The sequence below is a fragment of the Amphiura filiformis genome, chromosome 10 (assembly GCF_039555335.1).
Source record: "Amphiura filiformis chromosome 10, Afil_fr2py, whole genome shotgun sequence".
NCBI classification, from domain to species: domain Eukaryota; kingdom Metazoa; phylum Echinodermata; class Ophiuroidea; order Amphilepidida; family Amphiuridae; genus Amphiura; species Amphiura filiformis.
In genome coordinates, this window is record NC_092637.1 from 58,286,195 (window position 1) to 58,304,646 (window position 18,452).

At 35.8% G+C, this 18,452-nt stretch overlaps 1 protein-coding gene and 1 pseudogene across 1 annotated transcript; one reads left to right on the top strand and one right to left on the bottom strand.

Annotated features, from left to right (window-relative positions):
- Positions 1 to 18,452, top strand: part of LOC140163065 (twitchin-like) — a 213,033-nt pseudogene that overhangs the window by 166,618 nt on the left and 27,963 nt on the right.
- LOC140163283 (uncharacterized) lies at positions 4,592 to 5,231 on the bottom strand. Its single transcript, XM_072186681.1, has one exon. The coding sequence runs from the start codon at positions 5,204 to 5,206 to the stop codon at positions 4,592 to 4,594; it is 615 nt and encodes a 204-aa protein (XP_072042782.1). The 5' UTR covers positions 5,207 to 5,231.

Here is an 18,452-nt window from a genome sequence, read left to right on the forward strand (position 1 = left end):
TCTTTGTTACCGATTCGATGTTCTTGGCGCGTTTGAGAACGACAAGGCAGAGGATATTCAATGGTATTGAGCAGGCTGCAACGAGAGCCCATCCAAAAGCATAAAATATGTGCTGCATACTTGTTGAACTTTGGTAAATTGCGTTAATCCTGGTCGTGGAATCTTCTCTCAATATGTTATAGCATAATCTACAAGTTGTCAACGGGAACGAAATTATCAAATCGACATGTAACGCGTACTATGAAGTACTGGCGTCGGTGTTTCCAAGTAGATATGTATGCTATGAATTTCAATATTGAGATGTTCTATCGTCATCGTTACATTTCCAAATCTGTCGAACTGATTCTAGCTGCGTGCAAATATTATCGATGTTGATTGACAAAGTGCTATAATTATTATGATTCCTGGCTTTATATTAACAACGCGTCAGTTACGAATCCGTCGTAAAATCAATGATGACTCGCTTAGGGTGTTAAATGATGCATGTAAAGCAAGTTTAAAGCTAATTGTTGTGATATTCTGTTATACAAGGCTACATGCGCAAATCACATAAAGTTCAAAGTTCAAACTTGATTTGTTTACCATCAAAAACCCATTAAACACACCAAATATGTATCAAAACTACAAATAATAAGAGGATGGAGGAGGTGCAACGACAAACTAATAGCCTGAGACTACTGGGAACAGCCTACTAATCTGAGGGGTCATTAGTCCGAAAAAGGTTCAAGTTAGGGTTTAGGACATTTTATATCAAGATTAGTTCATGAGGATTAGTGCTCGGGATATAGGCTTAAGTCAGGGTTAAGATTACTCCATGATAAGGTTTCGACAGGACACGTATCAAAATAGTAAACTAATCAAAGAGAAAAAAGGAGAAATATATTGGTTCTGACAGGTATACCTTGAAGTAACGTCACGTTCTTATTTTGTCGTCAAACGAGGTTTTGTCTTCCCAGAATGCAACTCAGAAAAACGCTCTATGATCAGGCATATCCTGTATGTCTGATGTCACGACAATCGATAATTAGGTCAGCGTTAACAATTACAATGAGATCTTATGACGCGGATTTAATGAGGTAGCTTCAGATTTGGTGCAAGAAAATTATCATATTTAACCTTAGTCTAAGAAAGGGGGTACGTGCCATCGGGGGTAAGAAGCTTTTTGAAACCTAAGCAAATTATGTGCATGAAACATTCTATATTATGTTAAGGGGGTACAACACCCCTGTACTAAATTCCTTGCCCCAATAATATACATAACTTTTGTTACCAGTGTGTTATTATTTTTTGAGAAAAATGCAAAAATAGTCACATATTTATTGAGGGGTGTAGTACCCCCTTAAGCATTTTTATGATATTTAGCTGAAATCGTTTTTATATGGGCGATTGACGAGATGGTTTCGGTCTCTTATGACGTCATTGTCACGTTAATCTAGCGTTATTTGTACCTTTTTTGGTATCAATAGAAAGAAACGAAGACCCGTCACTAGCCATTTGTACCAAAATCATAAACATCGGACGTTTTAAAGCAAAAATTCACAAGCCCTCGTTAAACATGTAACCTAAAAATACCTCATAATTTCTACACCTGACAAATAACTACAAAAGATGAACACATGACCCTTTTTAGACGTGGAAAATTAAGAGCGGTAAAATGCCAATTTGAATCACTTTCTTCATCAAATCCAATTTTTCAAGAAACTGTGTTAAGTATTTAACATATTAAACAAAAAATGTGTCTATTTTTAGAGGTGTATATAGTGCTCAATGTCTGCCAGGTCAGAACTTTTGTCTGAAAACTTGCTCACTATAATTTACACTAGCCGTAACGGGTATGCATCGTGCATCGATATCCTTTTGAACAGAAGGATATTGGCGCAAGAAAATGATGTGTTTGATGCGCGCAAGACACAAGCCTTCTAAACCCCAATAGACATCAAAACAGAAGCTACATGTAGTTTCACCATGATGTTGGCCGGGCTCTTTATAGCTCGCGCCACCATATTGCTCCAATACACATGCTAGTCTATGTGCGAAAGAATAAGGAGAAGCAGATTAAGTTCAATACAAAAGAAGGTCATTCCCTACAAATGAAGTTAACAATTTACTGTCAAATTCATCAAAAGAAATTTATTCTTTATCCAATTATTTCCACTGCCAATGAGGATTATGTACACTGGATTCTGGGTAAGCGCTTTAAAATGAAAAAATCAAAAGCATCAGAATTAAAAAAAAATGTGCGTTGTATTTTTATTTATAATAGCAAAATTGTTAGCCATTTTTAGTACAATCGATTAGCTGACAAACTAATACATGTAAACACGCGCATGTAGTAAAGATATCATAACAGCTTTCAACTGCTTTTTATTAATAAAACGAGCGTTGCTTAAGTTCTGTAGAGCAAATTTTTAGTTCATGAACAAGTTATGGTTAAATAGCACTATTTAGAGCTGGTCAGTGCTTGAAAAGGGTAAGGACTATTTTCTTTGGTTAAAAATACCAAGCTGTATAGCCAAATGTAGAAATATCAATATAACATGCAGAAATGACATGTTTTCTATCATTATTTTGCAGTTTTGATGAATGGTTCTTTAAAATTCATCCGCTGCACATCGATTTACTCACCCAGCCGGTGTGTTTGTGTATTGTCCCAAAAAGGAGGGAGTTCCATGTACAAGAAAATCTTGCTTGAAATTACCTTTTTTTTCCTTTAAAAACTGTGTTATAGGGAATAATAGTGGTACTGAACCTACATATAAAAGAAATGTTTGCACAATTGTAACTATTATAATATTGATTTCATTACTCTCTAAATGTAAAAGAGTAAAAAACTCTACTCCAAAAGAGTGGTTCACTTATAAGACCACTAAAATAAGTGAAATGTGTTTTTAACATTAAAACCACTCAAACAAGAGTGAAAACCACTCTAAAAGAGTGAATTTCAACTCGTTCAAGGAGTTAAATGAAGGACAACGCAATTTTAGAGTTATCCTTCATTTAACTCCTTTTTTGTGTGGTCTTATAGGTGAATCACTCTTTTGGGGAGTGAGTTTTTCACTCACTCTTTTACATTTAGAAAGTAGATTACTTGCGAAATAAAGTTTTAGAGTTTTAAGAATCCTAAGTATAGCGTGGGTGAACTTTGAAATACATTGCACTTAACTCTTACAAACGATATAAGCAGGTTATCCGTAAAATCACGATTTTTAACGAATGATAAATCATTCTTTTAAGTAATTTTGCGAAGGCAACCGATCATGTAAACAATTAAATATATCAATCATGTCTTAAACGAAAGCAAACATGGACGTTGGAACCTGCCGCAATAAGGATAAGACAATTAACATCAAGATTCAGTTTCCACCGTGACAGTCCAAACAAAAGGCTCAAATGCATCATGTTTTCACTATTGAATTGACTTAAGGTTGGCAACTGTTTTAAACTGTTGCTATTTGGTAGTTCACAGCATCTTGCGAATGGTACAGAGCTTTGACAAACATTGCATTGATCGATCATTTCATAGCGAGTGTGTAGAAGAATTCAAATATCACTTAATACTTTGTAGGTCCTGAGGTTCTTGAGTTATGTTGTAAAGAGGGCTGAAACAACAAGACTTTTGTAAAACGTATTAACGTAACACTTATTAACAACAAAAAATCAACTACACACGGTAAAGTAACGAAATAAGTTAGCGACCGTTTAACTACACACTGCAAATTGCACAATAACGAAGAAAGTTAGATATTCAATACTGTTCTCAGTTTTAACTGAGAACAGTATTGAATACCTAACTTTAATACCTAATTCTTAAAAGAATTCCATACTATATTCTTGTTTACAAGATATCATAATAGAGCTTACTATATAGAAATATTACCTGTATCTATGAGTGTGATGGTCGAAATATAACCACGAGGTGAAATATGAATTATTCCATGGCACCATACGTCTTTCACCGAGTGATTATATTTAGACCTCTACATGAATTTAAGACACTTGGTATTTGTAATACTTCACTCATACATAGTGTGTATTACTTAAAAATACTATAAGGTAGAAAAAGCATTTTTTTTATTAACATAACTCCATGTTTTCCATGTCGTGGCATACTTCATATTTTAGGGTCCATCCCATAAATGCATCGGTGAGTCAACGCACGTCTGGACTATGATATTAAAAAGTTTGCGATTTCCAAACGTACGTATCGAACGTACGTGGAATCTATTCAAAATCACTCTCCTGTGACGGGATTTTGAATACATTCCACGTACGTTCGATGCTACGTTTGGGAATCGCAATCTCTCTTGTAAGAACTATTACACGGAGCGGCTGATGGTAAATATGATAAATTGCAATCAACCAATGAACTGTCTAGAATTTATGTATGAGTGATAAAATAATATCCATCCTGAAGTTGTTACGATGTTTAAAAAAATACAGAAATACTGGAACTTACGTTTCGTTGACACGACGTTTCGTCCGAAACCATTGGACATACTCAGGTGACTGATTAAGTCGATTGGTCACGTGAGAGACGGCTATTAATTGTTATAATATTGCTTTAAATATACTGATCACAAGTTTACAATTGTCACACCCCAGTGAAGAGTTTACGAGCTGACTCTCTGAAAGCCCTGTTTCGTACATAATACACAACGACGTCCCACCATCCTGAGGAGGCATAAAAGACCTCCACAATAAAAATTACAATATCAGAAACATCCCCGATACATATTACAATCAGCCACGGGAGGTTCGCAATAGCCTGCGACATCGCCATCAAGAAAAAAGTCGTAGCTGTACGTGTATCACGATGTCTTCCGTGTCCAGGACCATTTCCATGCACTTGGATAGCTATAATTCTCTTGGAATGTTTATGTGCAATGACAAGCATCATGGCAAATAAAATAAATATTGCTGCTGTTATTACAAACGGTATATAAAATATATAGAACATATGTAAATGGAGAGATATTGTGGAGTAATATTCCCAAAGAAAACATACTTGTGCAGCAGTGTCTGGGACTGGCTGCCATGGCGACTCAGTCCAAGTTAGCATCAAAATTAAGACACTTACCGACCATAAACAGACAACTGTTATTCGCGCGCCTTTTACGCTTACAATTACGGGATATCGCAGCGGATAAGCAATCGCAATATACCGCTCCACGTTGACTGCTAATAGGGATAGGAACATAGCAAACATAGATGGGTGTATAATAATTCCTTGAATAACACAAAATGTGTCTCCATACGGCCATCTTTTTAAAGCTGATATCCCGATTGCCGGTACGGTTCGAAAAATACAGAATAATATATCCGCAACAGTCAGAGAAACCAAGAAAATCTTTGCTACATCTTCGACCCGTCTTGTGCGGCGTAGAACAATTAAACAAATTATATTCAATGGTAGCGATACTAGTGCTATAAATGTCCAGATAACAGTTTTAAGAATCGCTTCAATGTCAGAATTCATGACTTTGCTTTGCGCGTAAATCAAGCAATGTTTTCGGTAGCTTTCCAAGTATGTTTTGACCACAGCTGGCTTTCCTCTAAAAGCAGTTACACAGATTTGTAAGTTGTACAATATCCAGGTGAAGAAATCATGTCTAATGTGCGACTTGCATTAGCGATGGATAAATACATATCCTTCGTAAATGTGTTCAGACATTCAGTATCCATTAGTATGCTATAACAAATGAAAAGTGGAACTCGGTCGTATTCAATCTTAATTGCAGTATTTCCGGGTAACACGAAACACAATTCTCTTATCTCCGACTGATATTATATGTCGTCTTGTCGGCATCAGTCACACTGTACTCCATTTTAATAGTAAAATATTACAAATGCTGAAGTCAAATCTGAAGCGCAGTATTTACCTTGCAAACTGAAACACAATTATCTTATCTCCTACCTATATTTCAATTTCTTCTTGTCGTCAACAGTAGTTCACAACGGAGATGCAAAGACGAAAACAATGACGTAAAATTCATACATAGAATATGAAAAGTGGAACTCGGTCGTACAAGTTCATAAAATTGGTTGCCAGGAGATGAAACTAGCATTCTCCTTGTAATGTATCACTTTTAGATTTGCTCTGTTCAAACAACTTTACGCTGACGATTCTTGCTTACAATGTTGACAAATCACCGTCTTGACCTTTTGTGATGAGGTACTCGAATATTTTCAGGTTGTACATAAACGTATAACTTTTTAGTCCTCAGCTAAACTACTCTGAGCTAGTTCATCGTGTGAAATACAGATGGTCACTAACGATGTGCGCGTCAGCGTGACGTATTATCACGAAATATTCCTTTTTTATTCCAAATTGCAAGGAAAGTCATTTTTCGCACGTAATACCACTATGAATATAACAAAGAATTTAACATAATATGATTATACCACAACGATCTGTTGATAACCAAAACAAATCGGTTTAAACGGTTGATAAATCGGAAGAATACACTTGCACCATTTTTTTTCGATATATCGATAAAATATGAAGCAGGAATATGGAGAAATCTGAGAGATCAATGTTCTGAAAAAATAAATTTCTATTTAGTGCGCCACCAGTTGACGATTACCAATTTCTATGGTATTCCTTTTCGTGACCGATGTTTTTATTTTAAAGTTGATAATATGTGAGTGGACGCGGCGAATCAGCCGTAAACTCGGCAAATTGTATTCTGAGTTAAAGTGTAAAATGTATGTGAAGGTCGTATTCATAGGTGTATCAATTCGTTGCGACAAGTATCTTATCTGCTGAAAAGGATAATAAGCTTCTACCTATTTCTATAGAATAGTTCTTGTCTTTGTTTGCTTTGGCTAAATCCTGTTCAAGTGGTAGATAACAAAGCATTGTATTTTGTCTAGGTATGCATAATCAACAATGAACAATGAGAGGATATTTCTGAACCTCGTTGACTTGGGGATGATTTGAAATGACCGCCAATTATGACTGTTGGATATTTATTACCAGAAATGTAGAAAAAGAGACACATAAAGAACCGATAAAAAATACAATTTTGTCGAAGGAACAGAGTTCAACAAATCATAACCCCGCTTTTGGATATCGTTTGAAGTCAAATGATATACCATTTTAAAGCTTATGGTATATATTTTCTAAACACGAGATAAAACAAAATTGACTGGCCCGACTTTACGGCTGATTCGCCGCGTCCAGTCACATATGTGACCCGTTCTGACAATTAAAACCAGGAACAAGTCGCATTTTTAACATTTCATGATTTGAATAAAAATGTAAGCACTAACAATAAGCTTAAAAATGATACCAAAAGTATATACGTAGCATCAATACTTTTCAAGATATGGATAGTTTGTAAATGATCCCTTGATATTTTTGCCCATTTGCTGTTCTGAGTAATGGGCTAATTAATGTCCTGCCTTACACAGGATTGAGTAGAGATTATAATAGTTCAACTGTCAATTATTGATTAAACAAACCTTATTTTAATAAGTACTTTCAAGGATTTGAAAGTCCACTTAGTCCCAAGGTCAAATACCATGAAATTAAGAATTCCAAAATTTGATTATTTTTCATGGGAATGTCATCTTTAAAGGCCTATAACTCAACAACATGCATGGCGACTTGTTCCGGGTTTTGTTGGAGCTGGAAACATATTTGCCTCTGCTGACGTGAAAATACAGTTTCTAGCTTACACATTGTAGGGGTTAGTTACTAATACATAACTAAACTAAACATTCTACACATGTGTATTAAATTGATAATTGAAACAAGTGTGGGAAACAGTATCGTATGGGAGTGACAATTCTCTGGATGTCGCTTTAAATATACAGATCAAAAAGTTACAAGTTTTACACCCTTTTGAAAAGTTTTTGAGCTGACTCTCTGAAAGCTCTGTTTCTTACATAATACACAACGACGTCCCACCATCCTGAGGAAGCGAACAAAACCTCCGCAATAAAAATCACAACTTCAGGAACATCACCGATACATATTACAATCAGCCATGGGAGGTTCGCAATAGCCTGAGACATCGCCATCAAGAAAAACGTCGTAGCTGTACGTGTATCCCGATGTCTCCCGTGTCTTGGACCATTTCCATGCACTTGGATTGCTATAATTTTCTTGGAATGTTTATGTGCAATCACAAGCATCATGGCAAATAAAACAAATATGGCTATAGTTATTGCAAACGGTATATAAAATATGTAAAACATATGTAAATGGAGAGAAACAGTGGAATAATATTTCCAAAGAAAACATACTTGTGCAACATTGTCTGGGAATGGTTGCCAAGGTGATTCAACAAAGGTTAACATCAAAATTACAACACTTCCTGCCCAGAAGCAGACGACAGTTATTCGCGCGCCGTTTTCGCTTACAATTACGGGATATCGGAGCGGATAAGCTATCGCAATATACCGCTCCACATTGACTGCTAATAGTGATAAGAACATCGCGAACATAGATGGGTGTATAATAATACCTTGAATAAGACAAAATGTATCTCCATACGGCCATGATTTTAAAGCTGATATCCCGATTGCCGGGATAATTCGAAAAATACAGAATAATATGTCTGCAACAGTCAGAGAAACCAGGAAAATCTTTGCTACATTTTCGACCCGTCTTGTACGGCGTAGAACAATTAAACAAATTATATTCAGTGGTAGCGACACTAGTGCTATACATATCCAGATAGATGTTTTAAGAATCACTTCAATGTCAAACATAATTATGAAAATCCTTTTTCTCACAATGAAATTGTTTTGGTAGGTTTCCAGGTATGTTATGAACACAAGTAGCGTTCCTTTTAAGAGATTTAAGTTGCAAATCCAGACAGATAATCGCCCCTTTAAACGGCATCTGATATATGAGTAAACGTCTAACATATATCAGCGAATAAATAGAAATCACAATACATAATCCTTAGTACATGTGTGCCGTCATACAGTATTCCATTGGTAGAATATGAAATGCTGAATTCAATCTCATCCGAAATGCAGTATTTACAATACCCACAAAAAACATAGTTATCTTATCTCGGAGGTATATTATAGTAAAATGTCTCCTTGTCGTCAGCAGTGATTCACAACGTAGATGCCAAGAAACAGGTGAATCCAATCCATACCATACACATCATAAGTAAAGATGAACTCAGTGATACAATTTCGTACAATTCGTTGCCATGAGATCAAAACAACCTGTTCCTCGTAATGTATCACTTTTAGATTTGTTCTGTTCAAATATCTTCACCCTCCACGCTAACGATTCTTGTTTACAATGTTGATTAATTGTAGTCCTGACCTTTCGTAATGCGGTACTCGAAAAGTTTAACGTTGTACATGTATGTATGCAACAGTATCTTTTTAATTTTCAACTATACTACTCAGCTAGATCTGTGCGGTGAATTACAAGTCCCTAGGCAAAAGTCGGGAGCATGTCTGGTGAATCCTCTTAGTTTTCTTTCACTGATGCACTCTATATGACGGGATGACATCAAATATAATTGTGTGTGTGCCAGCAATGTCAATACTTTAAAATCACATACTCAACAGTACCCCCTTTTAAAGGCGAATTTCTCTGGCAGCATCATTTTTCGTATTTAATTAACATGAAATAGTAGGGGTTGGTATAATGCACTATGCTTAGGTTTGAGATTATTCTCGGGGCTGTCTTTTACAATTTGTGAATCGTTTCAATATTTTGCTTGGCGGTATTGCCCGAAGCAAGTCTATACCTTTTCAATTCATATAGCGCTTTTTACCTAGACCAAAAGCGCCGCTGTGTATGGTGAATATCAGATTGAGTTCACTTCCTGAGCAATCTGCCGCCTCAGGCATGACTGAAGGCCCTGGCCACTTGCGATCATATTGTCTGTATACTGGCTCCAGAACCCGGCCCCCAACTCAACACAAAAGTTGGCAACCATGAGAGTTAACATATCTTAAAAAGACCCCCTTTGCAACCAAATTTGTTCGATCTTTGGATCGACCGTCAATGCTGCTTCGATGCGTTGTTATTAATGAATGAGACACGTTATAGTTTGGAGCATTAGTGAAGTTTGTTTCCTGCAGACATCCTGAAACCAAAATGCAATATGAGGTGGGGTTTTTTAAAGTCAGGATTTATATATACTAAAATGTGTCTTCATTTGCATATAATAGTAGTACATTCGTTTTGCGAAAATATATAGTAAGTTTATGCGGCACTGGAGGATAAGTTTTAAAATGTTTCTCTGTCTTGTTTTTAGCAATTGTTCATGATTTTTCACATAAAATACCCAAATGCAGTACAATTACTTCAAAATGAAACGCGCGGCCTACGAAACAGCTTCCTTTTTTCTGCCTTAACATCTTTCGGTAGGAGCAAGCTTAATCTTACGTTACAAAGTCATATGATATGATAATGGGATTGTAGTTTTAACTCCCTTGCGATTGTGTTTCTATTTCAGCGTATATTGTCGTCATATTTGTAAGACTTTAAGGGATCATTGTGTATCAATCAATTGTGCAAGGAATAGTATTCCCCATTATTGCATCAAATTAACGAACAAACTGCATATTGTTAAGTAATAATCTGTAAATCATACCATACATTATTCAATATATCAACATTGCTAGAGTATCTATAGCTTATAATGTGTTCACAGTACAACATAGTAAGTCTGTTATCAATAGTACGGTACAACTATAATACACAAGCTCAATTTTTACTACTCGAGTTGGTTGGATTCTTTACAAAACAAGTAAAGCTGGTCAAACTGCAACAAGACCTAAAAAGAAGCATAAATATATGGGGAGAACATGTTTTGGGCTGACTTAAATGGACCAATTGTGCACGAAGCGCACGAAAAATTTCAATTTAAGATATTTAGACCAAACTTTAAACTTCTATTGGGGATGTCAGTGCCTTAGCCACCGTGTCTATGACGTTATCCTTCTGACCGGCAACGGCCAAATTCGTACCCTGATCGGTAGGCATCCACGGAATAATTGAATTTGGTTAATATAGCCTAGCTCGAGTTTTTCGTTCTTAAAGAAGCTACATAAAACTGTCAGGTCCTCAGATGCTTACCATTATATAGCCGCACTTGTGTCTCTCCTAAAGCGTCCCGGTTGCATCCGATAGAACTCATAATGTAAACTGAAACTCTTCCGTCCTTAAAAGCTACCCTTTATAATAACAAATATTACAGCCACGTTATTAAACTTTATATAAACAATTCAAATGTCATTCAAATGTTTCCGACTATACTTCATCCCACTCGTCCTCAATAAATTGCACTTGTGCTTCATCAAGTGGTTATTTACTTAGCACTTTCGCTGTCTAAACTGTTTTGTTTTACCGGTACTGTAAATACAGTTAACGACACGCAGCTTAAAATAAATGTCTATTATGATATTAGAATTTGCAGAAAGAAACGACAATAATAGCAGTACCTAATATGTGACCAGCTCCAAAAAAACCGCAACAAGTCGCCAGGCATGTTTTTGAGTTACAGGACTTTAAAGATGATATTCCCATAAAAAAGTACTTATTTTAAGAAAGAAATGCCTTGGTATTCCGCAAAACGTGTTATACAACAATACATTTCTATTTTCTCTACACACTCAGAATTGAGTAAATAAGAGTGATGGGGCATTCGTGTGTTCCCATCATGAAATAACATGTTACCAGTCAGTTGCGATAGACGGCCATTAAGCCTGATTGTCAAAATTTGCTCCTGTTGTTGGTTTTAATGTGAGAGATTTTCCTCTTTTATAGTGTATCACTTGTGAGTTGTATTCATCCCTCTGAAATTGCTATAACTAAAAACGTTTTACATTGACAATTAGGTTAACCAAATTCGATATTTATCTTTCACAGCCACAATCAGTACTTTACGAAACAAAGAGAGGTGACACACTAAAGATCATTGATATGGGTCTTGCCACCAAACTTGACCCAGATGAGAGGACAAAGCTCGTGTATAGGTCAACAGACTATTCTTCCCCGGAAGTACTAAGTGGTGGTGATGTAGGCTTCAACACAGATATGTGGACAGTTGGTGTCCTATGCTATATGCTGTAAGTAGTATTAGAAAGGATATTATGCACAGTGTATTGTATTTAACAGTAAACATAATATTTTTTCGGATTTTTTCAGTGTTTCTGTTATATTAATCAACATTTGCTTCAGATTTCATCGACAAATAAACAAGTCTCAAGTTACAATACAATCAGGAAGTTTAATTTTCACAATGAGTAGGTTTACCAAATAAATGGACACGGTGGCTCGGCCTTGGGCTCATAATCTGAGAGCTTGTTCGACGTGCGTTGGTTCGAGTCCCCGTCCCACCACCGTGTTGCGCCCTTGGGCAAGGCGCTTTCCTCACCCCACTCAGGTGCAATGGGAAGCTGTTAGGGGTAGTCACAGTCTTTGTACTGATGAACCCTGCGCCATTTGTAGGCAGCAAACGTGGTTCAGACATATTTTTCAATAGCAAAGTTATTTTGCCAATTCCTGGTTTAGCATGGATAACTATTAGTAGTGTTGTGTTACCAACACATGTTGTAACTTTTATTATTGATTTGGGAACGTGGTAACACCAAATTGTCGCGCGAATTGTAGAAAAGGTCTGTCTAGGTATTCTTAATCTCGACTTTGATTTACTGGCAGTATGCATGAGTGTCATGTTTTGTTGATGCGCCAAAGCAGAGATATAGGGCAATAAGTCTATTAAAGCATTATCCCCTTTTAATTTCGAGCCAAACAAATGAGGTATAACGAAGAAAATTGCGATTCATTCCAACGCCTACAATGCGTGTACTACGCTCGCCAATCGTATTACATGTAACTACACGGAGCATCGCGCTCGACGTATGTACATGCAAGCTGACATCCACGGTACATGTTAGCAAGTACTCGATCGTTGAACTCTGAATAAAACCGGGTCGACCCGGTTTTAATACAAAAAGTTAAATTTTACTGTTATTAAAGCACTTCAGGCTTAGTCTTTTTTACGTGGTATTTTAATATACCACTGGGCATTATAATTATGCAAAAAGTAGAAATCCGAGTAAAATTGAGGGCGTCGCTGTGAAGCAAATCACACATTATGGTTTTAAGTAGCAAAGTGGTGATCAAATATTATTACCGCCAAAAATCAGTTCCTTACCTTTTTCATTGTATGTCGCATTAAGAGCGGCATGCCCTTGATGGTTTACTTCTGGGATATAGTAGTTAAATTCTGTGTTAAGTAGGCAAAGCCTGAATTTTATAAATAAATATATCTTTATCGAAATAGCTGTAATATGACTCGTTATACTGTGAAATAGTAGCATATGAATAACTAGCCGCAGTCTGTGGCCCTCACGGACTTAGCGAGCGCGTAGCGCGAGGAACCGAGCGCGTAGCGCGAGTCGTTCAATCGAGCGCGTCAGACGCAACCTCTCTGGATAGTATACTATATAGCAACAGACCCCGAAAGTAGTGCTAATGAATAACATCAACATCTCATATAACAATGGGTTAATTTTTCTTAATTACCGCCTTCACTTCATGACATTATTGTTTGTTTACTTCTTGCAGATTGAGTGGTATTCATCCGTTTGATCACGATGAAGATAACATCAGAAGAGCTGCCTGGGAGTTTGATAAGAACGCCTTTAGACCTATCTCTGATGAGGGCAAGGACTTCATCTCAAGGCTGCTTCTTAAAGACAAAGAGTACGTTCAAATCTGAATATAGAAAAGAGGGATTGAAAGTATACATGTGTGCTTTTTTAATAGCTGTGCGACACCTTCCACACCAAAGAATTAGTGCAATTCCAATCATTGTATTTTAGTCTTAATGCTCCGCGTGCTAGCCATGCGCTTCAACGGAAAAAGTTTTGAAATATTTTCTCAACATATCAAGAGCTATCTTAAGAACTACTGATTCAATACTAGGCTTGTTTGTACTCATTTTAATGCATTTTTCATGCTGATTCCAAATATGGTCATGAAAATGTACATTTCTGAATTTTTTTATTTTTTTTTTTTTTTTAAACTTGTCGTCTGCAGTCGACACCCGCGTGAAGAGAGTTAATTAATAACCAGCACGTACAATGACGTAAGGTTAGCGGAAATTAATTTGTGAGTTTCCGATTGCCACCTTCATCACATTTTCGCTCTTACCAACATTTTAATTATTTTGAATAAATGATACACTTTTTCTTGAACAAGATTGGGAGTTTATCTATACCAAGGGTATTGGCTTAATAATTAAATATTTAGTATTTCTCGTCATATTCTGGATTCGCGTGGAGCAGAATTATGTTTTACAAAAGTCTAATAATTTATATGTGCATACTTGTATCAACAATCCTACGTGATTTCTAACTGCTTATAATGAAAGCATATTTTAACCAAGCACAGCGCCCTTGGAAAGGACAATATGAAGCTCCACATAATGAGTAATGAAATCGACCTCGTCCTTTATTAGAAACTATTAGAAGCTATTAGAAACTAATGATCCTCCATTTTCATTAGTCTAATCCGTAAGATTAGAATTAATTTAAATTGAGACAATTACTTTGACTGTAGGTCTAAGATATTGGGATCTACCAATATATATAACCAGGGACCTTGTATGGAGGGACTGGAAACGCCTTCCATCCATTGTACCATGCGAGTTGCTGGTTTACAAATTATCCTCAGTTGAGCAAGCATGAATAATACGTTGATCAATAGACCCTAGTACGAATCCAAGCACAGTTACAACACTGCGCTTGGCTTGTCTTGTACATTGCGAAATGAGCCTACATGTTTGCTAGTATAATGACAGACTCTAGAAATGCCAACATAAATCTTCAAAGAACATCATCTTAAGAATTATTTCAGTATCGAAATCAGTAGGAATACCAAGCGTACGGTGTACACATTCCAGAAAAAATATAATTTTGTTTGTTCTAGCATTCTGTATCTCCACAAAGTTATCACATTTTGTCTCTAAAATCCTATGTAAATGATTCTTGATGCTACACAGAAATTATTTTCGACAAAGGATAGACATTTTACACAATTTGTCATAACTTAAAAAGATATTGGAATACTTTGATGTGTTTTTGATATTTTGTAGAGCAACATGAGTAAATAATAAAATTCAAATATCGCGCCCTCGGCGCAACTCGCATACAATCGAAGGTCGTGAAAGATAATCTGATAACAATAGCTTGACAATAGCTATCAATAATCCCGTTTCCAGTCCTTTTATACACGGTCCCTGATATAACTGACACTATTATGAACAATGACCACCATATAAGGTACAGTATAACAAGATCCATGTGTCATTGAGCTCAATTTCATGCAATGCAAATGAAAAGACTTAATTTTCTGCTGTGCGGTTTCATTTCAGTGCATTGTTTTAATGCTCTTCCTGCTAGCCATAGGTTTTAACATCAAACGTTTCGAGATATTTTCTCAAAATATCAAGAGTTAACTCAAGGACCACTGAACTAGGCTTGTTTGAACTCATTTTAATGCATATTTCATGCTGATTCCAAATATGGTCATGACAATGTGCATTTTCGTGCTAAAACGGCAAAACTGCTGACAGCCTATAAATGCCAGTAATTGTCAGCAACTGAGTTTAGATTAAACTGCAGTAAAGACAGCTAAAAATCATTTGGTAAATTGTTGTTGCTTTCATATGTGTGTGAGACTAATTCAGACTGCAAAGTTGTCGAATTCATCAACCTTTTGAGATTGCTTGTGTTATATGAAATGATAGCTGCAAGACAAAATATAAACAATACCGCAAGATATAAACTATACCTTCATTATATAAATATTTAATCATTTAGTGCTTAACATTTGCACATTTCTCTTTCACAGTTCAAGAATGACAGCCTATGAGGCATTGGATCACCCATGGCTTCAGGTAAACAAAAGATAATATTTATAATAACTTTTCTTCTAATCATAATTTGATTTGTTTTTTCTATGTCAAGCGATATAAAGGCATTTTTATTGTTACCGAGTACATGTACTCTTAAATCACTTTCAATATCTTTGAAATTAAATTTCATTTTATGCATAATTTAGTATCCAAATATAGCATTTTAATATGATCGCCTATTACGCTTATGTTGTGATTTCAAAGACGTGCCTTTTTACGATAGTACAGTAGTATGAACATTTTACCAAATGAACCATTTTAAAGTAGTTTTCGTGCTTCATAATGAATTGTAAAAATCACTAACGGCTCTTGATTTTAATTCCTTTCTTATTTTTCAGGATCCCAGCAAATATTCACGCAATCGCATTCCAACAGACCTACACAGAAAGTTGTTCCTTGCACCTGGCTGGCTGGTAAGGAATTCAAAAAATGTAGTATTACAATAATAGACAGGGGGACACAATTATAACACCTGTAATCTAATTGTTACGCGATCGCATTCTAACAGACCAACGCAGACAGCTGTTCCTTGCATCTGGCTAACTTGTATGTATTTATCAGCAATGTATCACCTTTATTATAGGAAGAATTATGGTATTAAAGTCCCATTTCAGTGATCCAGCCCAAGTATAAAAAAAATTAAATTATTTATTAATTGCTTAAAAGTGAAGGATAAGTCATTCAAATTGTCATTTTGGTATAGAGAATTTGGAAAAAACGAAGAAAACAGAAGTATTGACAAAGTTGAAGCCCCGCTCAAATATATTTAGCTAATTTATATACTGTCAGTATACAAATTATAGATTCGTGTAAATGCCTTATTTTTAAATACGTGGCTTTCGAATAAACCACTAGCAGGCTATATTAGCACATCTATGACAATGAAAAGGTACAAAAATCTGAATTCTAATGATTTTTACGATCGTCCTGATGAGCAAATCACTGAATGGAAAATTGTATTGATAAAAAAAAAATACTTAGTCAAAAAGTATATTGTTGAACATTTAGTATTAAACTTAAAGACAACTTGGTTATTTAGTGACCTGAAATACACAACATTAAAACCATGCATTTTGTGAAAAGTTTCATTGTGTTTATAAGCCAAATCGGCATTAAAATTTACAATGCATTGTGGGAGAGTTTTTGCAGTTTTGGGACACTTTGCCCACTGACCTATCAAAAAATAGGGGGTTTTTGTGCGTACACAATATATTATTTAAAATGTTTTACTAGAATAAAAATTGTTAAAAAAATATTATTTCATAAATTAATTATTTTTAAAAAATGTTGTAAAATGATAACATTATTACACTAATGAATGAATAATAATTTTCCTCGATATGTCAGAGGTCAAAGTGTCCCAAAATTACTCTCAAAAACAGGAAGTTACAATGCGGATTGTGTTTTTTGTCATCTTGTCTCAATTTCTTATGTGTGGCCCTTGTTTTTTAATATCCGCAGTGTGGAGATCATATACTTGGTATTGGTCGTCTTGGCGACACATCTGCACATAGGAGGAACAGGCCACAAGAGAAAGACTTCCACAGAGATGTGGGAATGGGTAATTACGTAATGTTTTATTTTAAGTTAAATGTATACTTGCTCGCTGTGCGACGAGTTACTAATGTTTGACCAACCGGTTTCCTTAACAGCAAAAATCGCGCTTTTTCATTGGTCAAAAACAAATATGTCATTGCTTACGAGAGAGAAACGGGAATTACGTGTTTCTTACCGTATCTCACTGGGATATTCAGAGATTTTGACTACTTATATGTTTACATAAATTCTGTTTCATGGTGATCTTACATGCTCACTACAAACTTTTAAAAAATTACGACAGAATCATTGTGGCATGTGCGATATTTCATATTTTGTAAGTAATTCGCACACACAAAGAGAGAGTTGATCACCTGCTAAGATTCTTCTGCTGGTTCTATACTGTCTTGTCGCTAAGCGGCGTAATTCACGCAGACAAAAGGACGCAAGCAAGGCTCGTCATTGGCAGCAAAATCTGACAGGCGCAATACATAAAATGAAATTACGACAGAAAGCATATTTCAAAGTAGATTTACGATTGATAACAATAAGTTGCTATTAGGTTGAGCCTATTTTTTTATCCTGGGTTGGTTAAATCAAATGATCATACCTAAAATATGATTTGTATGATATCTAACCAAAATCACGTATTTCTCTTTCAGACCGTCGTGATTGCAAGCCCAGGTTTGTCAAGAAACCCAAGGAAGGCTTCGTAATGGAAGACAGGGATGCCAAGTTCGAGTGTCAAGTAGCTGCAGTAACTGAACCAGTAGTAACATGGTAAGCTTTTCATGGTTGGTAACAGAAAATGATTTCAAATGATTACATATTGTTGTGATTTCGGCATAGTACCGAAATAGCATCCAAGTTATTGTATAGTATTATTTTTATCAACAGAGGGCGATGTTGACGCTTTTTGGAAGTTAAAATACGTTTTGCTTTTATCTGCACGTCACGTGTTTAGATAGGAACAGATTGGGCTATTCCAGATGTATTCCGCACCCC

Coding starts and splice junctions, on each gene's coding strand:
- LOC140163283 (XM_072186681.1), bottom strand. CDS start 5,206: ATGTTTGCTATGTTCCTATCCCTATTAGCAGTCAACGTGGAGCGGTAT.